This window comes from Mustela lutreola, chromosome 9 (assembly GCF_030435805.1).
Source record: "Mustela lutreola isolate mMusLut2 chromosome 9, mMusLut2.pri, whole genome shotgun sequence".
In the NCBI taxonomy this organism is placed as follows: Eukaryota; Metazoa; Chordata; class Mammalia; order Carnivora; family Mustelidae; genus Mustela; species Mustela lutreola.
This window is the reverse complement of record NC_081298.1, coordinates 86,229,964-86,249,858: the sequence shown is the minus strand read 5'-3', so window position 1 is coordinate 86,249,858 and position 19,895 is coordinate 86,229,964. Positions and strand designations below refer to the sequence as shown.

Here is a 19,895-nt window from a genome sequence, read left to right as displayed (position 1 = left end):
AGATGCTGCCACGGTCTCGGGGAAGTTGGGAGGTATCAAGTAGCATAGCCCCCCCCCCCCCATGAAAGTATTTATCTAATCCTAAATTGCAGGCGAATTTTCTTAATGCTCAACCCATAAAACCCCAGGATTAAGAAAAGAGAGGAAGAGGGAGGAGTGTAGAGAGGAAGAGAGACTGAGATGAAAGTTTCTTGTACGCGGCGTGGAGGACTGAGGCGGCCGTCGCTAGGCAAATGTCCAGGTGGGAGACGCTGGGCCAGAAGCCGCGACTGTTCCAACAACGGCCGCAGGGCAGGGAGGGGGAAGTGGGGGCCTCACCGAGGGAGAGCACGTCCACCCAGTTCAAGGCCCCCGACCCGGGGAGAAGGGCGTGGGAGCTGGGCCCTGGGACCCGGATCCAGCACCCAGGTGACCTCGAGGCCCGGCCAGACTCCGGGGGACACTTGGGAGAGGGGGAGGGGTTTGGCGTCGGGGTCGTGGGATTCTGGCCAGGGGCGGAAGTTCTGCACCGGCCCGCGGGCTGTGCCCAAGCCAGCAGGCTGCCAACGCTCCTCCTCCTCAGCGACCCCTGGGCCCACAGTTTCTTTTCCCGCAGCGCGGGCTTTCTGGTTCCGGGCCTCTCCGCACGCTGGGCTTGCGCCTGCGCTCGGCGGGCAGCCTCTGGGCACAACGCGACGAAATCCGGACGCGGCGCCTTCGCCGCCGGCCTGACCCTCCTAGTCCCGGGGGTCGGCGCTCCGCCGCCGCTGCGGGGCGTGCGGGCGCCACAGAGCAGCCCAAATGGAAACCCCGCGGGGCTCGGGACTGGGGCAGGAGGAACAGCAAGTGTGGGGCTAGGGAACGTCTGTCACTTGACAGGTCGGGAGTGGCCGTGGGGAGCCGTCTCTCCGCGAGGCTCCTCGGGAGGGAAGGTTCCCCGAATCCAGCGTAAAAGGGATGGTGATGCTGGCAGTCCAAGCCCCAGGCAGGTTGGGTTTCGTCTGCCCGCTTCCCTTGGGGTTCGAGTGGGGTTCTGAGAGCTTCCCCCGGAGAGCGGCAGCCGGCTCCGCTCTCCTGCGTGAATGAACAGGACAAATACTCAATTTCCTTTACTTCTGTAACTTTTCAGTAACTTCTTAAAATCCTTTTCATGAAGAAATCTACCTTAGCAAGTTTTATCATTTTGAAAGACTGTCAGTTGAAGGTAGCTGCATACTTTTCGAACGGAATTTGTGTATTTGTGTGTAAATGTACATATATGTATGTGTGTGTACGTTTATTTTGATCTAGGCTGAAGTATAAACGCTAGTGGACTGTTTTCTGTCTCTAGACTTGTTGAACGAGCTTTCTTTGTTTCAAACACTTCTGTAGAGGACTGATGGTAACTACTATCAAATCGCCAGTTTTTTTTCTGTAGCCTCGAACTTATTAAAAGTTCTCTTTCCTTCATCTCATACATACACACCTGCACACATTTATCCTCCTCGCCAACAATAATCATCTTCCTTTCACTTCAGTACCTGCAGACTTTCGAGTTATGAGAAATCATAATTTTTCCTCATAAGTGCAACATTAACAATTGAAAATAATGTGGAAAATTCATCAAGATATTAGCAGTTTTCAGTGCTGTGGAATCACAAATTTCCTCAAATCTTTAACAACAGAGAGGGCCCTTTACAGAAAAAGATAGTTTACACTGCTTCATCACATTTTATGAAAATATGACTAACTGCTTTTCAGTTCGCATTCGTGTGTCAGCAGGGCTCTCTCGGGATGGTGTAAACTTACTCAGCTCCAAATACAGCCTAGTATCCTGCTCTGCATTCAAGAGAACCATTTTTTTTCAACATGAAAAGTCTTATGGATACAGGAACTTCTCAAACCAGTGTCAAGTTTTCATTATAAGGAAGTAGCAGCAGTGGTTAAGGTAAGAAAGTTTCTGCTTTTATTGAAAATTTATATATGACTCAGTATTGTAATAAATAAACAGAAAACCATTTTCACAAAAAAATGACAGTGCTATGCTAGAGAAGAAAATATTAATTGGGGGATTTACTCATAGTGGCAAGACAGACTTTTATCAATACAGAATAAATATTAACAGCATTCTTGAGCCAATGTTCAGACCCAGCAAAATGTAGGAACCAAGCTAGATGTAATAAATAATTATCTGGAGAAAAAGATGGCGCATTCTCAGATGATAAGACCGTCTTTGTAAACTGATGCATGTCAATTAGTCCCATCCTCATAGCTCACCTTCAAATCACAGGACTGTCTCAGCCTACATTAAAAGGCCATCCTCTAAGGAAAACAGAGGACAGGAACTCTATTATCCTTACAGTGAAATGCAAAACAACTGCAGAAAATCCCACTGGTAAATAGAACACAGTTTAATAAGTAGTTTGAGTATAATCTAACTATAAAATTTAGGTAACAGAGTCAAGTGTTACATATGGCAGGACTGGAAAAATCATTCATGACATTTTTCTTACCCCCCACATACCCCCCACCATTATGCTATCAACAACAAGAACAACAACAACAACAATAACAACAAAAATGTTCCAAATTTTCCTCCCATCAAAAGCTGAGGGGAAATAATGAGGGAAGGGTTTTTTTTTTCTTTCTTCTTTGAGCACTCTCTTGAATACTCTTAATACCAATCACTCACAAGGTATCTGTGCAAATTTATTTCACATGATTACAAGGAAATTAACAACTCACACACAAAAAAATATCCTTAAACAAAGCTCTTTTGGAGTTCTATTATCCAGAAAGGAGGGAGGAAAAGGGGTGGTGGTAGTCATAAAGAAGTACAATCCAGCCCCCCAAAATGTTAAAAGTTTTACATCAACAACGAGTCTGACATTTTCTAGTCTGGGGACCCAAGAGTAAAATGTTGGGAGACTCTGGTCCGGTGCTATTGAAGAACACATTTCTCTTCTTTCTTGGCCATCTTGCCTTTGTTTTGTTCCAGAGTTCGCTCCAAATGCTCATCTTCTTCTTCAGCCCTAGAAGTCAAACAGGAAACAAATTTATTTTTCTTCGTGGAGGGCAAAGCCACAGTCTCCTCTCACCTCGCAATCCGAGCCCCAGCGGGAATGAGGCTGCTGGGGCCAGCGGGGGGTGGGGGGGAGGGGGGGTTGCCCCGGGGCCCCACGGAGACCTCTGGACTGAACTTCCCGAAAACTTCATGGCCCCTCAGCTGGTGGCAGAGACTCGACCCCCACCCCCCACCCCACGGACGACTCACTGCTTCTCCTGCGCGTCCAGGTCCCTGACGAGCGCGTCGCGCTTGTTCACCAGGGCCACCAGCTCGTCCAGCAGGAGTTGCTCGCGTCGCTTCTGGGCCTCGGTCTTCTGCCAGTCTGCAGGGGACGGGAGGCTCGTTACCCACCCGCAGAGCCTCGGCACACCCTCCCGCCCCCCTCTTTCCAATTTCCTTGTATCTCTCCGCAAACCATGTTAGAGAGCCACTAGATAGTGTTTTAAGGGGTCTGGCCATCGTGATGAGCATTTCACCCTAAAACCTAACTTTCTAAACCTTTCCCGTAGATGGGCTCGGCTACCGCTGGGCTGGAACCTGCAAGAGACCAGGTGTGAGCCGGTGGCCAGCCGGAGGTGCGCACCTGATTCTGCCAAAGTGGGGGGAGGGAGAGTTAGAGGCCCAGAAAAGAACGGCCGGAGACTTGGTGGTGGGGGAAGTGGGCAAATGAGGGGGCGGGAAGTAGAGATAGGCGATAAAAATCACTCTGAAAAGGCTAGAGAATCTGCTTGAGAACCTTTCCTCTTCCCCCACCCCCATGCTCACCCCATACAGCCCATTCTTCGCTAATTTCCTCTTCGCTCTATTTTAGCAGTTGGATGTATCTCACACTGGGCGCCATATGCTTCACAATAACTTTAAAAGTAGTGAATCGGCTAATTAGCATTTTTCTTTGAAGTAAAAAATAAATTTGCTCTGCAATATTACACTGCAGCTCTCGATCGCATCACAGCCAGTTTTCTTTTGGAGAGGTTTGCTGGGTGGTTTAAAATCAAAGCACTTCTGCAAAGGAAAAATTACATATTTCTTTTTGAAACCCCACGTTAAGGGTTGGAAAATCCGATGGCCAGTGCTCTTTCCATGCGTATGGGCAGGGTTTTTTGAAGGTTTTAGGACCCAATAATATATTTGCTAATCGTCGCTGGTCTGATAATTTCCTTAAGATGAGCAGCAGTTTCGTTTAATAAAAACAGGACCAAATCGAACATTTAAAGCACTTTTAAAACCAATGCCAACTGCTCTTTGGCCAGACTGTAAGGGCTTGTAGCTGTCAATCAACCCCCAGTCTACCCCGCCTCCCTCATTAGGAAGGTAAACAATGAAAAGAAGAAGTAGATGATGAGGCAGATAGCAGAACAAATGAGGACCTGGAGGGAAACAGGACACCAGCTTTAAAAAAAAAAAAAAAAAAAAAAAAAACCGGGGCCACTGACTCATACAGCCCCCTCCCCCAGCAAATGCACTTTCCAAAAAACAGAGGAGTGCAATCCTTTCGGGTTTCTCTCTTCTCTCTCCATTGCCCTGGGCAATCATGTTAAAACTCACATGGCTGGTGCTTATTCAGATAAACCTAACAATGCACACCGCTGGTTACCATGTGAATCTTCACAAACCACACAAGAATGTGCTGGTTCAAATCCCCCGGACCCCCTCCAAAGCAAAATTTATTCAAGACAGCAAACTGCTCAGCAGCTTTATGAAAGCAAATGGTGCTAGAGGGAATTCTATCTTGTATTTACAAATTAAAAATTAGATGCATCATCATGCAATAAAGGTTAGAATAGCAGCAAAAAGCTAGAATGGTTTATTCAATTTTACCACTATTCCTTTCTTTATAAGCTCTAATACATACATACATATATATAAAACATGCTATGTATTAATTATCCACATTTGATACAAAAATCACACAAGTACATTAAATATCTGGTCACATTACAGTCTTATTAAAAGGAGTGAAATATTCTATAGCATGGGAAGAAGTAAAGAAACTATTACTATGCAAAGTTTTTTTCTGAATATAAGAAAAAATAATAACAAAAGAGCAAAATTGAAGAAAAGCCTTATCTATCACTATCACAGTTTTGTCCTTTGGATTTAAATGCAACTGTGGTCAGGAACGCTAGACAATTTTCTAATTTGGTTCTTGCTCTTAATCAGTCTTATTATACACAGGAGCAAAATTAATAGACACTCCAGTTGGAAGGATCTTTAAGGTCATCTAGTCTAATTTCAAGTAACTGTAGTTCTAGAAATATTAACTCAGAGAAAACCCTGCTAAATTTGTAAAAGATTTATAACTAAATTTTAAAATTAGTAAGATTATCTGTTTTGATGAATATTAATTTTTCCACTTTCAACCTCTAGAAATCATTCTGATTGTAAGCTTCATAATTATTTTCTTCTAAAACATTTTGGTAAGAGCTTCACAACTGGGAAATAAATTTCCTCCACCACGCACATAAAAAATACAATTAAATGGAAAATAACAAAATTTTCTAAAGCCAAGAAAAAAATAAATTTTAACAACAGGCATATAATTTTCTTAATTAAACTGTTCATTCTCTGTACTTGAACAGTCACTTTTAATTAACTAATAATTAGAAATATCAAGAGAAGTAAGGCTTTAACAATACGGATGAGAGAAAACTTCTATTTTTTAACCCCTGAAGTATTGAATAATTTAAAAAATCTTAACTTTTTCCTAGCTCAATACTGACATTTTCTGTAACTGTAACAAAAACATTTTTAAAGTTATGAATATTTAGGTTATTTTCATCATTTCACAGTCAAATTTAACTGACATTAGAATTTAAAATGCTGCAGCGTAAATTTAAGGATTCTTCATATTAAATTTGTCATTGCTATATTAATATCTATTTACAAGATATTAGTCAATTGTAGAGGGAACAGCTATGTACACTGGAGTAGATTTTACACTAGTAAAACTACTTTTACTTTGCACTTGCTTTCTCATGGGAGTAAATTTATACACATACACATATATCTGAATGCTGATTTGGGAAATTAAACTATTTTGATGATTTAAAAAATTCATAATACCTTTAAAATTGATCAAGACCCATATTTGTATGTTCATGCTTAAATTAAAAATAAAATTTAAATCCCCTTTTAGTAGCTTCACTTAGATGTAATGTCATGTTTTAAAAACCTGCCTGTAAGTTTATATGTTACCTGTTACGCATTTTAAGAAAGGATTACTCACCTATAACACCAGTCACAGCTAGCTAGATACATTGACTTTGACTTGAACAGACTACAATGTGGCTTCTGATTAATTTAAAGATTCCAGTGTACTTTTGCTACAAAAGCCATATCCTCTTGCAACAAATAGGATTAAGTTTTGATGCTGCATTTGAGCCAAAGTGTTGAAATAAAGAGATTCTGTTTATGTCCATCTGCACTGAGCTGTTTTGTTAATTTAAAAATCTCTTTCTTATCTATAGGGCCAATTATTCATTCCCTGATTCAGTTTATTTGCTGAAGTTGATAATTACCTTGGAAAAAAGGCAAAAGAAATACCTATAAATACTTTGATAGAAAGGACCTAAAGTTCCTGTAGTAAACCTTCAACCTTGCCACTATAAATAAGCCTGGCACTTTGATGAAAATTAACACTAGTTTTGTAAAGAGCACATTGGGGGATTGCAGTCAAGTCTTATCTTTAGTTCCAGTCAACTAGCAATCCTGAAAGAGTTTGCATCATCATCAGAGCAGGCCATTTGATAGGATTCTACTGCTGTACCTAATCAATCTATGGAAGACTGTGGCTGTGCTGTGTAACAAAGCTAAAATAGATTTACAAATGGGGTTTTAGGGGATAAGCTCCTCCACAGGATTACATATTGATTTTAAATATAAAAAGCTTATCATATAAACCATAACTACAAAAATAGTGAACCTATGCATAAATCCCTTTAGAAGAGCACCCACTTCAAACTCTGAGCCAAGAATAAATCAAGATGTACAAAATCCTAGAGAAGATCCATTTCTTGTGCAGAAAATGAACACACCACTTTCTAAAAGCCCACCCCAATGTGTGCAGAAATGAATTTATCTTTCCTGAGGGGACATTAAATAATCGGGAACAAAAAAACTATAGGAAAAGTATCTATAAGATGTTTGTTAGCTTAAGGGATCCTACAACTTAGCTCAGTAGAGTGAAACTCCTGCTATGAAATACACCTCAAGGGAAAAAAAAAAGGCAAAAACAGGCCAAAGTGATTATGGATTTTCAGAAGAATGGATATATTGAATTTTTTTTTTCCTTCTCAAACCAAGCTGTTAATATTTCTTTCAGTGTGCTATATGGCTATTAACATTCTGTGCTTTCTCTTGGTGCAGATTTATTCGAAAAGATTTTAGTTTATTTATTAGAAAACCAACTTATGGCTACCTAGTAGAAGAGATGGGGACAAAAAGAGGAATGAATGAACCTTAAAACAAAGGAAAGCAAATCAACACCAACTAGCGTTGCCTATTTATGTGTTTTTCTGTGGGTTTTATATTTCAAAAGGCTACTGAACTGCATGTGTGCACATTCTAAGGGCTGACTCAGAGGATACTGCGTTCGTTCACAGAACTGATCATCACAACAGTCAGTACCTGCCCAGGACATCCCAGCCCATGCACTGCCCAGGCTAGTGGGACAGGCCTCTTATGAAAAAAGTGACATTTATTTGTCATCAACAGGCTACTTTTTTCCTCAAATCTCTTCTTTCCCTCAACCAGCCAACAGAAACTGGCCCCATCACTTATGGAACAAGGACCTTAATTAAAAAATAAAAACCAAACAAAACTTCAAAAAACTATCAATTGTATTAAAGGTGCTTGAAAAACACCTTTTCCCCTTCTTAAAAAAATATGACTTTGTACTGATACGTACAAGAAAAAGAGGCAGATAAAATGTTCAATTATTTGCGATGGTAGGTTTGGCATATAGGCATAGGACTACCCATAAAAATGAGATATTTTCTACATGTCATGCCCCTCTTTTTAAGATGGTATTTGGCAATATAACTGGTTTGGGGACAGAAACAATATCTGCCTTTAAAGTCAACTGTATTGTATCAAGTTGTATTTTAGGGATAATTTAACTTACTATACATGAGAGAATGTTTTTAATATTCTGTATCGAGTATAATGTATAATGAATCTATAAAGAATAAACTATGTAATGAGTCAGACATTTTTACATAATATATATATACATACATTTTATGTCACCCATCCATATATATACCATATAAATAGTATCTATTGTACCCACTTTTCAAATATTTAGCTTTCTACTCTCTTTTAAAGACTACACCATGACTACAAAAATTGTATCAAGAGGAAAAATATGTTTTAGCATACCAGTACATTTTATTTCAATGGCAAGTTTTACAGAACTTCTTAAATAATTTTGACAAATTTTTAGTCATTATCAATGTATAATTTGATTTATCTGGATAGCCATTTGAAGGAAATTAGCTATCTGAAGCCTTTAAAATAAAGTAAATCTGATTTTTAAATGAGGATATACAACACTGTCAGTCCTATTTATCAAATGAGATTACAGATTAAAAGTAATTAAAAATAAAACTTTTATACATAAAAGATTATATTTAGATAAATAGCATATATTTTATTAATCACAATATTAGTTAAAATATTTTTTAAATATACAGTTTCATTTGGCTTTCCCTTACAAACTTAAATTTCTAGTTCCTAAACTAATTAGAATTGGCTTATTATAGATCAGGTACCTTATCAGGTAAAGAAGAAAATTACTATGGACAGTCAATGGGTTAAGAGGTCAATATAGAATAGGAAAATCAATTTGCATTGATTAGACAAAAGGTCCATTTTACAGAGCCCAAAGGATTAGTTTTTAAAGCAGACATCTTTGAACTACAAGACATTTTCAACTAAAAGGCAGAAGTGCATTCTTAAACATGTAAAAATTTTTTTTAAAAATCATATATAGTAAATGCCATAGTAAGCTAGCTGATGTTAACTGATATTATGAACGATGCTTAGGATTACTATGTAATTCATAGAAAAGCTTTACGAAAAGTATGAAAGTGTTTTATTTATCTGCTATGTCAATCTTTACCTGAATATTCACTTAATAGGAGTTGGAATCTTAAGAACTATAGTGGACCGCAGACATATTTCCATGTTGACATCAATTAAATATTAAGGTAAAATTTAGAGTCTGATGTGAAAAATCAAAATGATAAATCAATCCCTACCTCTCTCCTGGAAACAACCTTAAATTTCACATAGTAAAATGTAATTAAATCATTTAACTCCTTGTATTTTCCATTTTATGGACATTTCAGCTTACTGACAAAGTAAGACAATTTTGTGTTTAATGGTACACATAATGATTCTCTATCTGAATTAGGGTTCTTAAGTTTTATGTGACTCTGGCTTTCTAACTCTAAGGCATTTATCTGTAATTCCTTTTGGTTCCTAGTCAGGCCACACCTAGTGAGACCAGAAGTGTATTACACTCTTTAAATCTCTTCTGACAGTTGACACTTCACATACCTCTCTCCATCATAGCCATTTCTTACCTTCAATGGCTAGCATTGCCCGCAATTCCCGATTCAGCAGCTCATACCGTCGTTCTAAATCATGCTCTTTTTCCCTAGACAAGTTACAAAAGTTCATCAATATGCTAATTACTAAATCATTAAACACTTAAAAGAACCTTTAGGTTACATTGATTTTAGGACTCATAACTGACTTTTCTCTTTAACTTTAAGCTACTCCAAACAAATGATACACAAACCTAAAACCTTCCTCAGGTTGAATATTTACTTGTGCTATTATTTTTCTCCTTCAATTTTGAATTGCACAGAGGTATATTTTAATCTTCAGATAAGTAGTCTCATTCTTCAATGCTTCTTGTGTTAAGTGCCAGGTATAAGACTATTTTGTAAAATATTTTTCATAGCTCACTATAAACACTCGTATCTGGAACGCCATGTAAAAAGAATACAAGAAACATGTAAGTACTACCAGTGCAAATTTAATATAGAGACAATTAAAAATCCAGGAGGATTTAAATTTTGTGCTTCTTCATAATTTTTTTATCAAGTTCAGGCATGGCAGAAATGACAAAAATAGAGGTTTTCACTAAAATAAAACATGTAAGTCTGCTCCTTCCCACACTAGGTGGCATAATATAAGAATACTGCTAGTGAACAAAAAGAACACACATTAAATCCTACAGTGAACTAAATGCTAAAGACCAAGAATGCTTACATTTGGTCTGGTCTCCATTTTACTGTACACAAAAGTGATCTTTTTATGACTGGAGGAATTACCCAAATTTAGGGTAACATCATCTGTAGAATACAAATGTACTTTTGTCCTTATTAAGAGTTATTTTCATTTTTAACTTAAAATGTGAGGTTAAATAAACTTCAATTTTATTTCTTTTGTCCTCTAACCCTTAATATAATCCAAATCTCCTCTTTCTGCACAAGGGCTTTATTTCTTAAATACAAAAATTTTTTATATTCCTTGGCTTTCTAAATAAAAAAACATTTTTCAGTATATACCACTATTTTAAAAAACTTACTGTTTTAAAAACTTACTGTTTTAAAAACTTACTGTTCAGAAATGATTATATACTCTTTTTAATTTTTATTTTTATATAAACTATACTGTAATCTCCAAGGAAAGAAAAATAATAAGCCTAATAAATAGGAAATCCTAAAGAAGGCAATGACAAAAAGCCCAAGATTCATCAGTGTTGTAGGAAAAACAAGCATAGTCATGGGTACTTACAGGAGAGAAAGCTGGTTCATTCTCCTTATTAAGGCATTTTTCTTATTAACCAACATAAACCATTCCTGCATCATAGCTTCTTCTTCTTCTGTGTTCCTTCCTGTAATTCAGTGAATTATTTATCTGACATTTTATAATCCAAAAAATAATTTAGCACAAGTATTTTTTAACATGAAACACATTTTAGGTGCCCCAATAGCACAAATTAAGCTGTTTATAATAACACAATATTAAAGTCCAGGGTCTGAAAAAAGAAATCAACATCTAAAAATTCATAAGCCGATCTTCTAAAGCTGGTATTATCCAGCATGTATATTTCAGTATCCCTGAACATATCTACAGATCAAACTAACATTAAGTACAGTTTAAAAAAAAAAAAAAAAAAGTGTTCCAACTTTTAAATCCTCCCCAGAGGCTGATTTGTTATTATGTTTCAATGAGGAACTCATGGTGCTGACAGACATACGGTCATGATTAAAAACACACACACACACACACACACACACACACACACACACACTCACACACATTAAAAAATCATTATGAGAATTATAGGACTAGCAGGAAGATCAGAGAAGTCCAGAGATTTCATGAAAGCTTCCAATTGTAACAACTTGCTTTTTTTCCTATTTTCCTCACCAAAAGTAAACTAAAGATATATGTTCATATACCATTCTGGAACTCATCATCTCTAATAGGGCAAACACATGCAAATTATTTTAAATGCATTGTAAATGACCAGGCTATAAAAAAATGCCTATAGCTATCTGTGAAAAGACACATTATAAGGAAAATAATAATGTTCAGTAAATCACAAAACATTTCAGCAGAGAGGAGATCTAAAATTTAGAATTCACTGATTGCATATTTAAAATTTACCTTCTATCATCTATAACACTCCCCACCAAAGACCAGTATATCAAGGGTTATAATGTATATTATATATTTATTATTGTTCATATAGAAGTAGGCCACAACCACACTCAAGAAAAATATTAATTCCCTACCTTCTTCCCATCTCTCTATGCAAATTATACCTAGTCAACCTTATAATTCTTTGACTTTCTTTAAGTTTTTCTGAATTTCACCCATGATTGGTTTATTGTTTTGCTAGGCCATTATTTAATACTTTAGTCACATTTCTGTATAGATGCATAGGGCTAACTTAAATATCTAGCCCAAAATAAAATATTCTAGTTTCGTTTTCTTTTTAAGCAAGACATTTTCTTTTAACTTTCAAACACACAACCAGCCCATTTTAAAAATTCAGACAATAGATACCTAAAATAAGAGAAAAGCCAAGTCTTTCACCAACCCCTCCCTCTCCAATTCCCCTCTTCATCTCCTTTCTCCAGAAGTAAGTACTTCTACAGTTTAGCACATCTCCTTCCAGACCACACAGATTACTATGTGTGTCAAACACATGCATATACCTTATCTATAGACACATACAGGTTTCTTTTCTTTAGCACACGTGAGATCATATTATATATTGCCCTGTGATTTGCTTTTGTTATGCTGTTCAAAGATCTACCTCATTCTTTTTAATACTTGCGTATATCAGGGGTGTGCCACAATTTATGTAACTATTTCCACAATAGAAATCTGAAGAAATTCTTAGAATGGAAATAGAATATAAAGAGCTAATGACTATTTTCACATTAATAGAGAGCTGAAGAAATTTTTAAGAATGGAAGTAGAATATAAAGAGCTGATGATCTGTGTGCAAAAGATTTAACATGTACTTCAGAGCATCCCTATAAAATAGATATCTGTTGTTCATCGTTAGGGAGAATCGTGAGGATACGTGCCTTCAATAAATGCTATTAAAACTTTATGGTATGAAGCAGACGTAGGATAGATCTTTTTTGGAGTATGAACAAAAGTCTTTATTGTTTTACAGTATTTTTAATCTCTCTTTTAGGGTAGCTGGTTTTGTATTCACTTTGGACCATGTGATGTCTTGACACTGGTCATGTGATACAGGCTGTGATAGGCTGCGATACACACAAATCCCCGGGTAGCAACAAAAGAAGAAAGAGTAGAAAGAAAAAGCTGAGAAAAAGCTTGCAATTTGGAAAAAGGCCAATTGTACCCTGGTGAAGGCCTTTTTGATCAGTGAAATGACACATGTGTGCAATATTAATAGGTGCAGTTCTTATGATATTTTATTTTCTGATTAAAGGCTTAGTTCTTGTGTTCATCACATAAATGGGCTTCTAAAAATATAGATATATTAAAACTTTGTTTTGAGTTTAACTTAACCTATAATTGAGGCTTTCAGCAATACTAGAAGCAACCAGCCTACTCTTAAATTAGCATCATTTTCTTCAATGGAAGACTGCTTCCTTGAGAATAACAATATTGATATGGTACGGTGTTATTTTCAGTTTAACTCCTGCCTAAGATTTCTAGGTAAGAAGAAAAGATATCCATCCCCTAATTGTTAGGAAATGACTAATAATATAAGAGTCTCATGTTTCAAAAGGAAATAAGCCTAACAATAACAAATATTTAAAGACACATTATACTCTGCTACATAAGATTATATAAATTAACTGAAAAAACATATTTGAGGTTAAATCAATTCTGTATCGCTAACTCCTTATCTGAGATAGTATACAATGATGGCAATCTATACTTAGCCTAGTAACAAAAAAATTAAATTTTCTTCTAATACATCATTACACTATTGTTTTTCAGGAATTAAAAAATTTTAAATTTAAAAAGCTTTTAAAAGCCAGTAAGTTGAACCATTACAAATTAATCCTGACTTTAATAACTGGTTAAAGACCCCTTTAGCTTTATAAGTAACAAAAAATATTAAAGCCTGTGATCACAGTGAGCTTTTCTCATTTCTCCTCTAACCATTTGTTATTTAATCCAATACTAGTAATCCAATTTGTCCATCAGACTTTTAAAGGGCAGAATGCAACTTCCTCAGCTTAGACACTTTTCAAAGTACAATATATTTTTCAAATGAATGCTGGATGTTTCATTTTTCCCAACTGTTCCTAGCTCTAATGCATGAGGAAAAAAAGAACAAGATGAACATTGTTCATACTGATTAAGTAAGAGCTCATTAAAGAGCTGTCAGTGCGGTACTTTGAATATGCATGAAGCATATAATCAGATCTAGTACCGTCACTAGAGGAGAATACGGTAAGTACAAAGGATTGATTTAATTACTTAGAGTGGGCTGTGGTGGTAAAGCAGTCTTGTTAGTGCAAAAAGAAAAAGAGGTTGTATTCTGGCACTGTTAGAAAAAAGGCAGTTTTAGCTTCTGCCACAATACATAATCTCAGAATAAAGCACTTTACATTGTAGCTTAAAATGAAGACTGTCATTATTTCATAAAATGACCATAAATCATTTTATCTTGTTTAACTTCACCTGGTTAACTACATATATTTCAAAATCATCTTTAATTTGTAATTACAACTACATTTTTGTCATCTTAGAGCGGAATATGGATACTTTAAAAAAAAATCTCAATTTTTTTTTCAGTTTCATGAACTGAAAAATTCAGAACATATACAATTGAAGACCATTTTGAAATAAAAAAATGACAAAATACTACAGGTTAGTATACAATTACTAAAATGTAAAAACATGGCTGGATTGTTAATACTGTATCTTAAAACACAGTGCCTCATGTAAATATACTACAAATAACCTCACATTAACATTTTAAAGTATTAACCAATTAATACAATCTCTGGCCATATTTTTCCTACTTTTTTTCCTCCCAAAGACTTTTGTTTTTTTATTTTGCCTCTAGGAATGTAACATCTTTTTTGACATCACAATCTTTTAATATCAGTTTTTTCTTTTAACCAATTACTAAGCATCTGGGATATGATTTGTAAAAATTATGAAATGATCAAGAATGATAACAATAGCAGGAAAAGTAACCATAAATATGACTTCACAAAAACCACTCAACAGAAAGCAGCATAATACATAGCACTACATACAGTATAAATACTTAATAAACGCAGGTTGACTATAGCAACCATTTTTACATTTCATGTCCTCCAAAAAATGATTCAAATTGAGTTAAGATTTAATTTCATTCAAGAACTCATTCATTCATCCAGCAATATGTATGTAGTTTTCATTTATTTTTTCAGAAGCAGTATTTTCAGTGTAAAATTTTAAACAAATAAAAGTGGTATCAAACCCCTAAAATTATGAATCATTTGTTCAAAAAATGTCTATTAATTTACTTTTCATAATTAATCTTTCACCATAAACTTATATTTTTTAGAAAGATATGTTTTTAGACTGAATTCTTATATAAATACAAAATAAGGAACAATGTAATTTTACCCAAACAGAAGATGAATTCAGTGGGAAAGAATGAAAATACAAAGATGTAAGCTGCTGTTGTACATATAAACAAATTCAAGATTTTCTACCATGAAAACATTAAGGAATGCTGAAATCGTGCCATAGCCCCATAGCGGAGATGGCTGACTAGTGATCCATATGGCCTTTAAAGGACACAACATAACAAAGCCAAACCAAACATAAAAACAAAAAAGTCTCCATTACAAATTGTCCTGATGGTATGATAACACCAGTATGATGACCTTTTGAAAGACATAATATATTACAGTAGAGAGAGACACTGGTACTGGAGAAACACATTCTAATAACAAAGGAAGTGAAATCTTGTAGATCTCTATAATGGACAAGAAAGATGAATTTACTGTAGTTATGTAGGATCATAGGCACATGAATTCCTAAAGTCAATACTCCTGCAGGACTGCAGTGCATCAGTTTTAAAAAATATTTTAAACTTAGGAAATAGAGCTTATTATTATGAAAAGAAATTTTACTTGATGAGCAAATAGCTGATAAATGTTTCCACCCCAAGAATATCCTCAAACAGCAATCAACGTAAATGAAGAATATCATAATCTTTATTGATGTTTTCAGTAGCAATTGCCTTAAAACTATTTGCTTAACATGATATATTCATTGCAGTATTAAGAGTATAAACTTTGGGTTGCTGGGGCGAGTGGGGTAGGGAGAGGGTGGTTGGGTTATGGACACTGGGGAGGGTACGTATATGGTGAGTGCTGTGAAGTGTGTAAGTCTGATGATTCACAGATCTGTACCCCTAGGGCAAATAATACATTATATGTTAATAAAAATAATTAATAAAGGAATTAAAAACTTTGGGGAAAATCCTGTCTCCTTTTGTTGCAGTAAAATAAAAACTAATGTACTCTCTCAAATACCTTTAATTTACCCATTTGGTAAAACAGATTCAGGGCAACATCTCTCTACAGATAACTTCTGATAGACTTCTAGCATGTACTTTTTTTTTTTTTAAGATTTATTTATTTATTTATTTGAGAGCGCGAGATCATAAGTAGGCAGAGAGGCAGGCAGAGAGAGAGAGAGAAGGGGAGAAGCAGGCTCCCTGCTGAGCAGAGAGCCTGATGCCTGGCTCAATCCCAGGACCCTGAGGGCATGACCTGAGCTGAAGGCAGAGGCTTAACCCACTGAGCCACCCAGGTACCCTTAGCATGTACTTCTTACAGGAAGAGGTATAGACAACTTTACCGAAGTTCTTCCTTCATAAACCTAAAAAGAAGCTATTTCTGAAGTTTGGAAATTGACAGCAGTCTTCTTGTATCAACTCCTTAATACAGTCTGAGTAGTCTTTTTTTTCTGCCAAAGGTCAGTGCCAGATTTCTCAAAGTTAAACCTGGCACAAACTTAAAATAGCAAAAAATAAAAATAAATTCAAAAGCATGGAAGGAGTTATCACAGGAAAAATTGTAACTGAAAAATTCTTTATATTTACTTAGAGTTTAGTATTTTAAGTTACATATGGGATGGTTTTGGACCTATTAACTTTTCAGTGCTAAGAGCATATAAAGGTATTAACATGATCCACATTTCAGGTAATACATGACTACCTTGGCTACCTACAAAGAGGCACTTAACTAAGGGCAAAATGTTCAGAATATAACTTTAAAACTGTGTTTACTTTTTAAAGGTACATTTAACATATTTTTGTAAAATAAGAAAAATAGTGAGTCACTTTTATAGGCATCATTGAACCAAACAGACTATTGTCTACCTAGTGAATCAATTAGGCATCCTGTAATAAGGGGAAAACTTGAATTGCGAGCCATGCTTACAGATGGATAGCTTCCCCTGCCAGTTCTCCCCTCTCTTGAAGCCCCTTTTGTTTGGACTGCACCTGGCGAACTCCTCTCTACTCACCCTCCTCCACCCCCTGGTCCTAGGGCCTTCTCACAGTCATGTCATGGAAATGCCTTAAAGAGGGGCTCCAGAAGTGACAGAGACATTAATGTTAAAGACAAACATGAAGAGTTGGATAAAATTATTTCTTGAAAAATGGGAGTGGACAGGAGCAATTATTTCTAGATTAATGTATTTAAGATGTGATTTTAAATATGTATGTTTATATAGCTAAATTAAATATTATAAAAGATATTTCCAACCTTCTATATATTTTAAGTAAGTCAAGATTTCTGGGGGCAGGTGGAGGAATCTTCTCATTGGGAGAATAAAGGTCTACTTTTTTTTTTTTTAATTTTATTTATTTATTTGACAGACAGAGATCACAACTAGGCAGAGAGACAGGCAGAGAGAGAGGGAAGTAGGCTCCCTGCCAAGCAAAGAGCCTGATGTGGGGCTCGATCCCAGAACTCTGGGATCATAACCTGAGCCGAAGGCAGAAGCTTTAACCCACTGAGCTACCCAGGTGCCCCTCTACTTTTTTTTTTTAAAGGTCATTTGGGTAATTTTTTTTTTAATAGGGTGGTCTGGGAACCCAATCTACAATTTTAGTATTTTTATGGAAATATTCATAAATATATTGAAATGATTCATAAATTAACTTCAGAATAAAGATCCCTTATACATTAAGTACCACATTTTTGAATGTGTTTACTTGTGTTAATTCTGGGGAACTTCTGTGGATAAGACTATAAATTCTGGTAAGGCTAAGCACAACATATAATTGTACTGTCTATAGTTTCTGTGGCTGGTTAGAACCATCATCCTGCATATGCTGCAAATAAGATGAACATTAAATCTGCATCCAAAATGGCTCTTCCAGTCTGACTTAAAAAAAAAATTAACTGAGCTCCTTGATCTTAGACTAATTAACCTCTCTGGTCCTTAGTTTCCATTTCTATAAGGGTAATCATTTTGCTTACCCCATATGATTGTTAGAGGAATTAAATGAAAAAAAATGTGTGTAAAGTCTTTAGCACAGTACCTGAGACTAAAAATGCTAGCTATGATGATGATAATGAAGAAGGTGATGGTGGCATATGCAGCCCTGTGCCTGGAAATGGAGAAAGAGAGATGACCAAGGTGTGGCTTTTCTCCTCAAAAGGGCTCATGGTTTAATGGGAGAGACACATAATCGGGAATACCAAGAGTGAGGGTCAATTTCTAAACAACTCTACAGACACTACATTTTAAATCTTCGTTAGTCATAACAAATTATATAGTTAGTATAGTTATTATGTCTTTGGTCATTAGCAGGATAGGTGAAAAATGTAGGTGAATCAGTACGAACTCATTTCTGCAGCCAGAGAAACAAAGTGAATGCCCTACTGGGTCATCAGTGTCACTACTGCATACAAAAGATGGTCACAAGGACGGCACAATAATGTGGCTGTGTTCCAAGTAATGAGAGTCTAGGTATTTGCAGGATATTAGGGATTTAAAAACAAAGATCAGAGAATATTGCTTAATATCAAAGACTAAAGAAGGTAAATTTTAAGATTGAAAATTATGGACTACTAGAACATATTTAAAAATTAATCAGTTATTAAAATACAGAAAAAATGATAACAGTTTGACATAGAAGTGGATGTAATTTTAAGAAAAGAAAGCCCTCAACAAGAAAAACTAAGAACTAAAGTAAAAACCTTCAATGAGAAAGGAAGTTTTCATCATTTTTATAGAAAGAGATTTTGATATTAAAAGTAAAGCATCTTTAAAATCAGCTTATGGGACGCCTGGGTGGCTCAGTTGGTTAAGCAGCTGCCTTCGGCTCAGGTCATGATCCCAGCGTCCTGGGATCGAGTCCCACATCGGGCTCCTTGCTCCGCAGGGAGCCTGCTTCTCCCTCTGCCTCTGCCTTCCACTCTGTCTGTCTGTGCTCGCTCTCACTCTCTCTCTCTCTGACAAATAAATAAATAAAATATTAAAAAAAAAAAATCAGCTTATAAAATTGGCAATGCAGATGAAATAGCTGATTTACTAAATGCCAGGTAAGAATGAGATAAGATTTTGTTGAGAATGTGGAAAACTAAGTATGTATCATTGTTAAAATACAGAAAGACAAACCAGGTAGACATGCTCTAAATACGTTTTTTTCTAATAAAGAGTTTCTCCAAAGTTGTATTATGCAGTCAGTCAGCTACTCTTTTGGTAAATCCCTCTTGGGTTGTTTAAAGTGTTTAAATGTCCTTTAAAAATCATACCCACAGTGTTTCCAGTGCCTTCAATTTCCAATAAGGGATGAATTCAACCTGTAACCTCCAATGCACTACCCATACAGTAACTTCCTCTTCCTCTTTATACCTTCTTTAATCGTGCTTGGGTTCAGATAACCTCGTAACACTGGAATATATCCTTCCTTATGTACTTCTTAAACATCTTTATGTGATGAGGGAGAGTAGAAGGAAATTTAACCTATCCCCTTCCAGTCTATGGCAACATTCAGTCTCAAAACATGGAAGCCTGATCAAAATGGGACACTGCAGAACCATCTCCAGCAGCACTCTGGCCTGCACAGAGCTTCAAAAATTATACAACACTTTGAACCAAAAGCAATGAATACTGTTTTTCTAGACTAGATCAGGGGACTAGTGTGGATTTCAGCAACCTATCAACTCAACTGATGCCCCTTAATCTTCTCAGTGGAGCTGTTCTCTTTCTTCATCATGGTACACAAGCGACAGTCATGATGGACTTGTATCCAGTGTTGTTTCCTGAATTTCTGGGAACAGTGTCTCATAGAAGCTACTCTATATAATATCTCTCTTTCATCAGA

At 36.2% G+C, this 19,895-nt stretch overlaps 1 protein-coding gene across 10 annotated transcripts in view; it reads right to left on the bottom strand.

Annotated features, from left to right (window-relative positions):
* Positions 1-1,901: 1,901 nt before the first annotated feature.
* The window catches only part of EHBP1 (EH domain binding protein 1), a 376,969-nt gene continuing 358,975 nt past the window's right edge, over positions 1,902-19,895 (bottom strand). For all 10 annotated transcript variants that reach the window (XM_059187792.1, XM_059187791.1, XM_059187789.1 and 7 more), the window contains 4 exons: positions 10,835-10,934; positions 9,613-9,686; positions 3,233-3,347; positions 1,902-2,990 (listed from right to left, as the gene is read on the bottom strand). In XM_059187792.1, the coding sequence (XP_059043775.1) occupies positions 2,900-2,990; positions 3,233-3,347; positions 9,613-9,686; positions 10,835-10,934 (380 nt within the window). In that variant the 3' untranslated portion in view covers positions 1,902-2,899. The remainder of the gene's footprint in view (positions 2,991-3,232; positions 3,348-9,612; positions 9,687-10,834; positions 10,935-19,895) is intronic.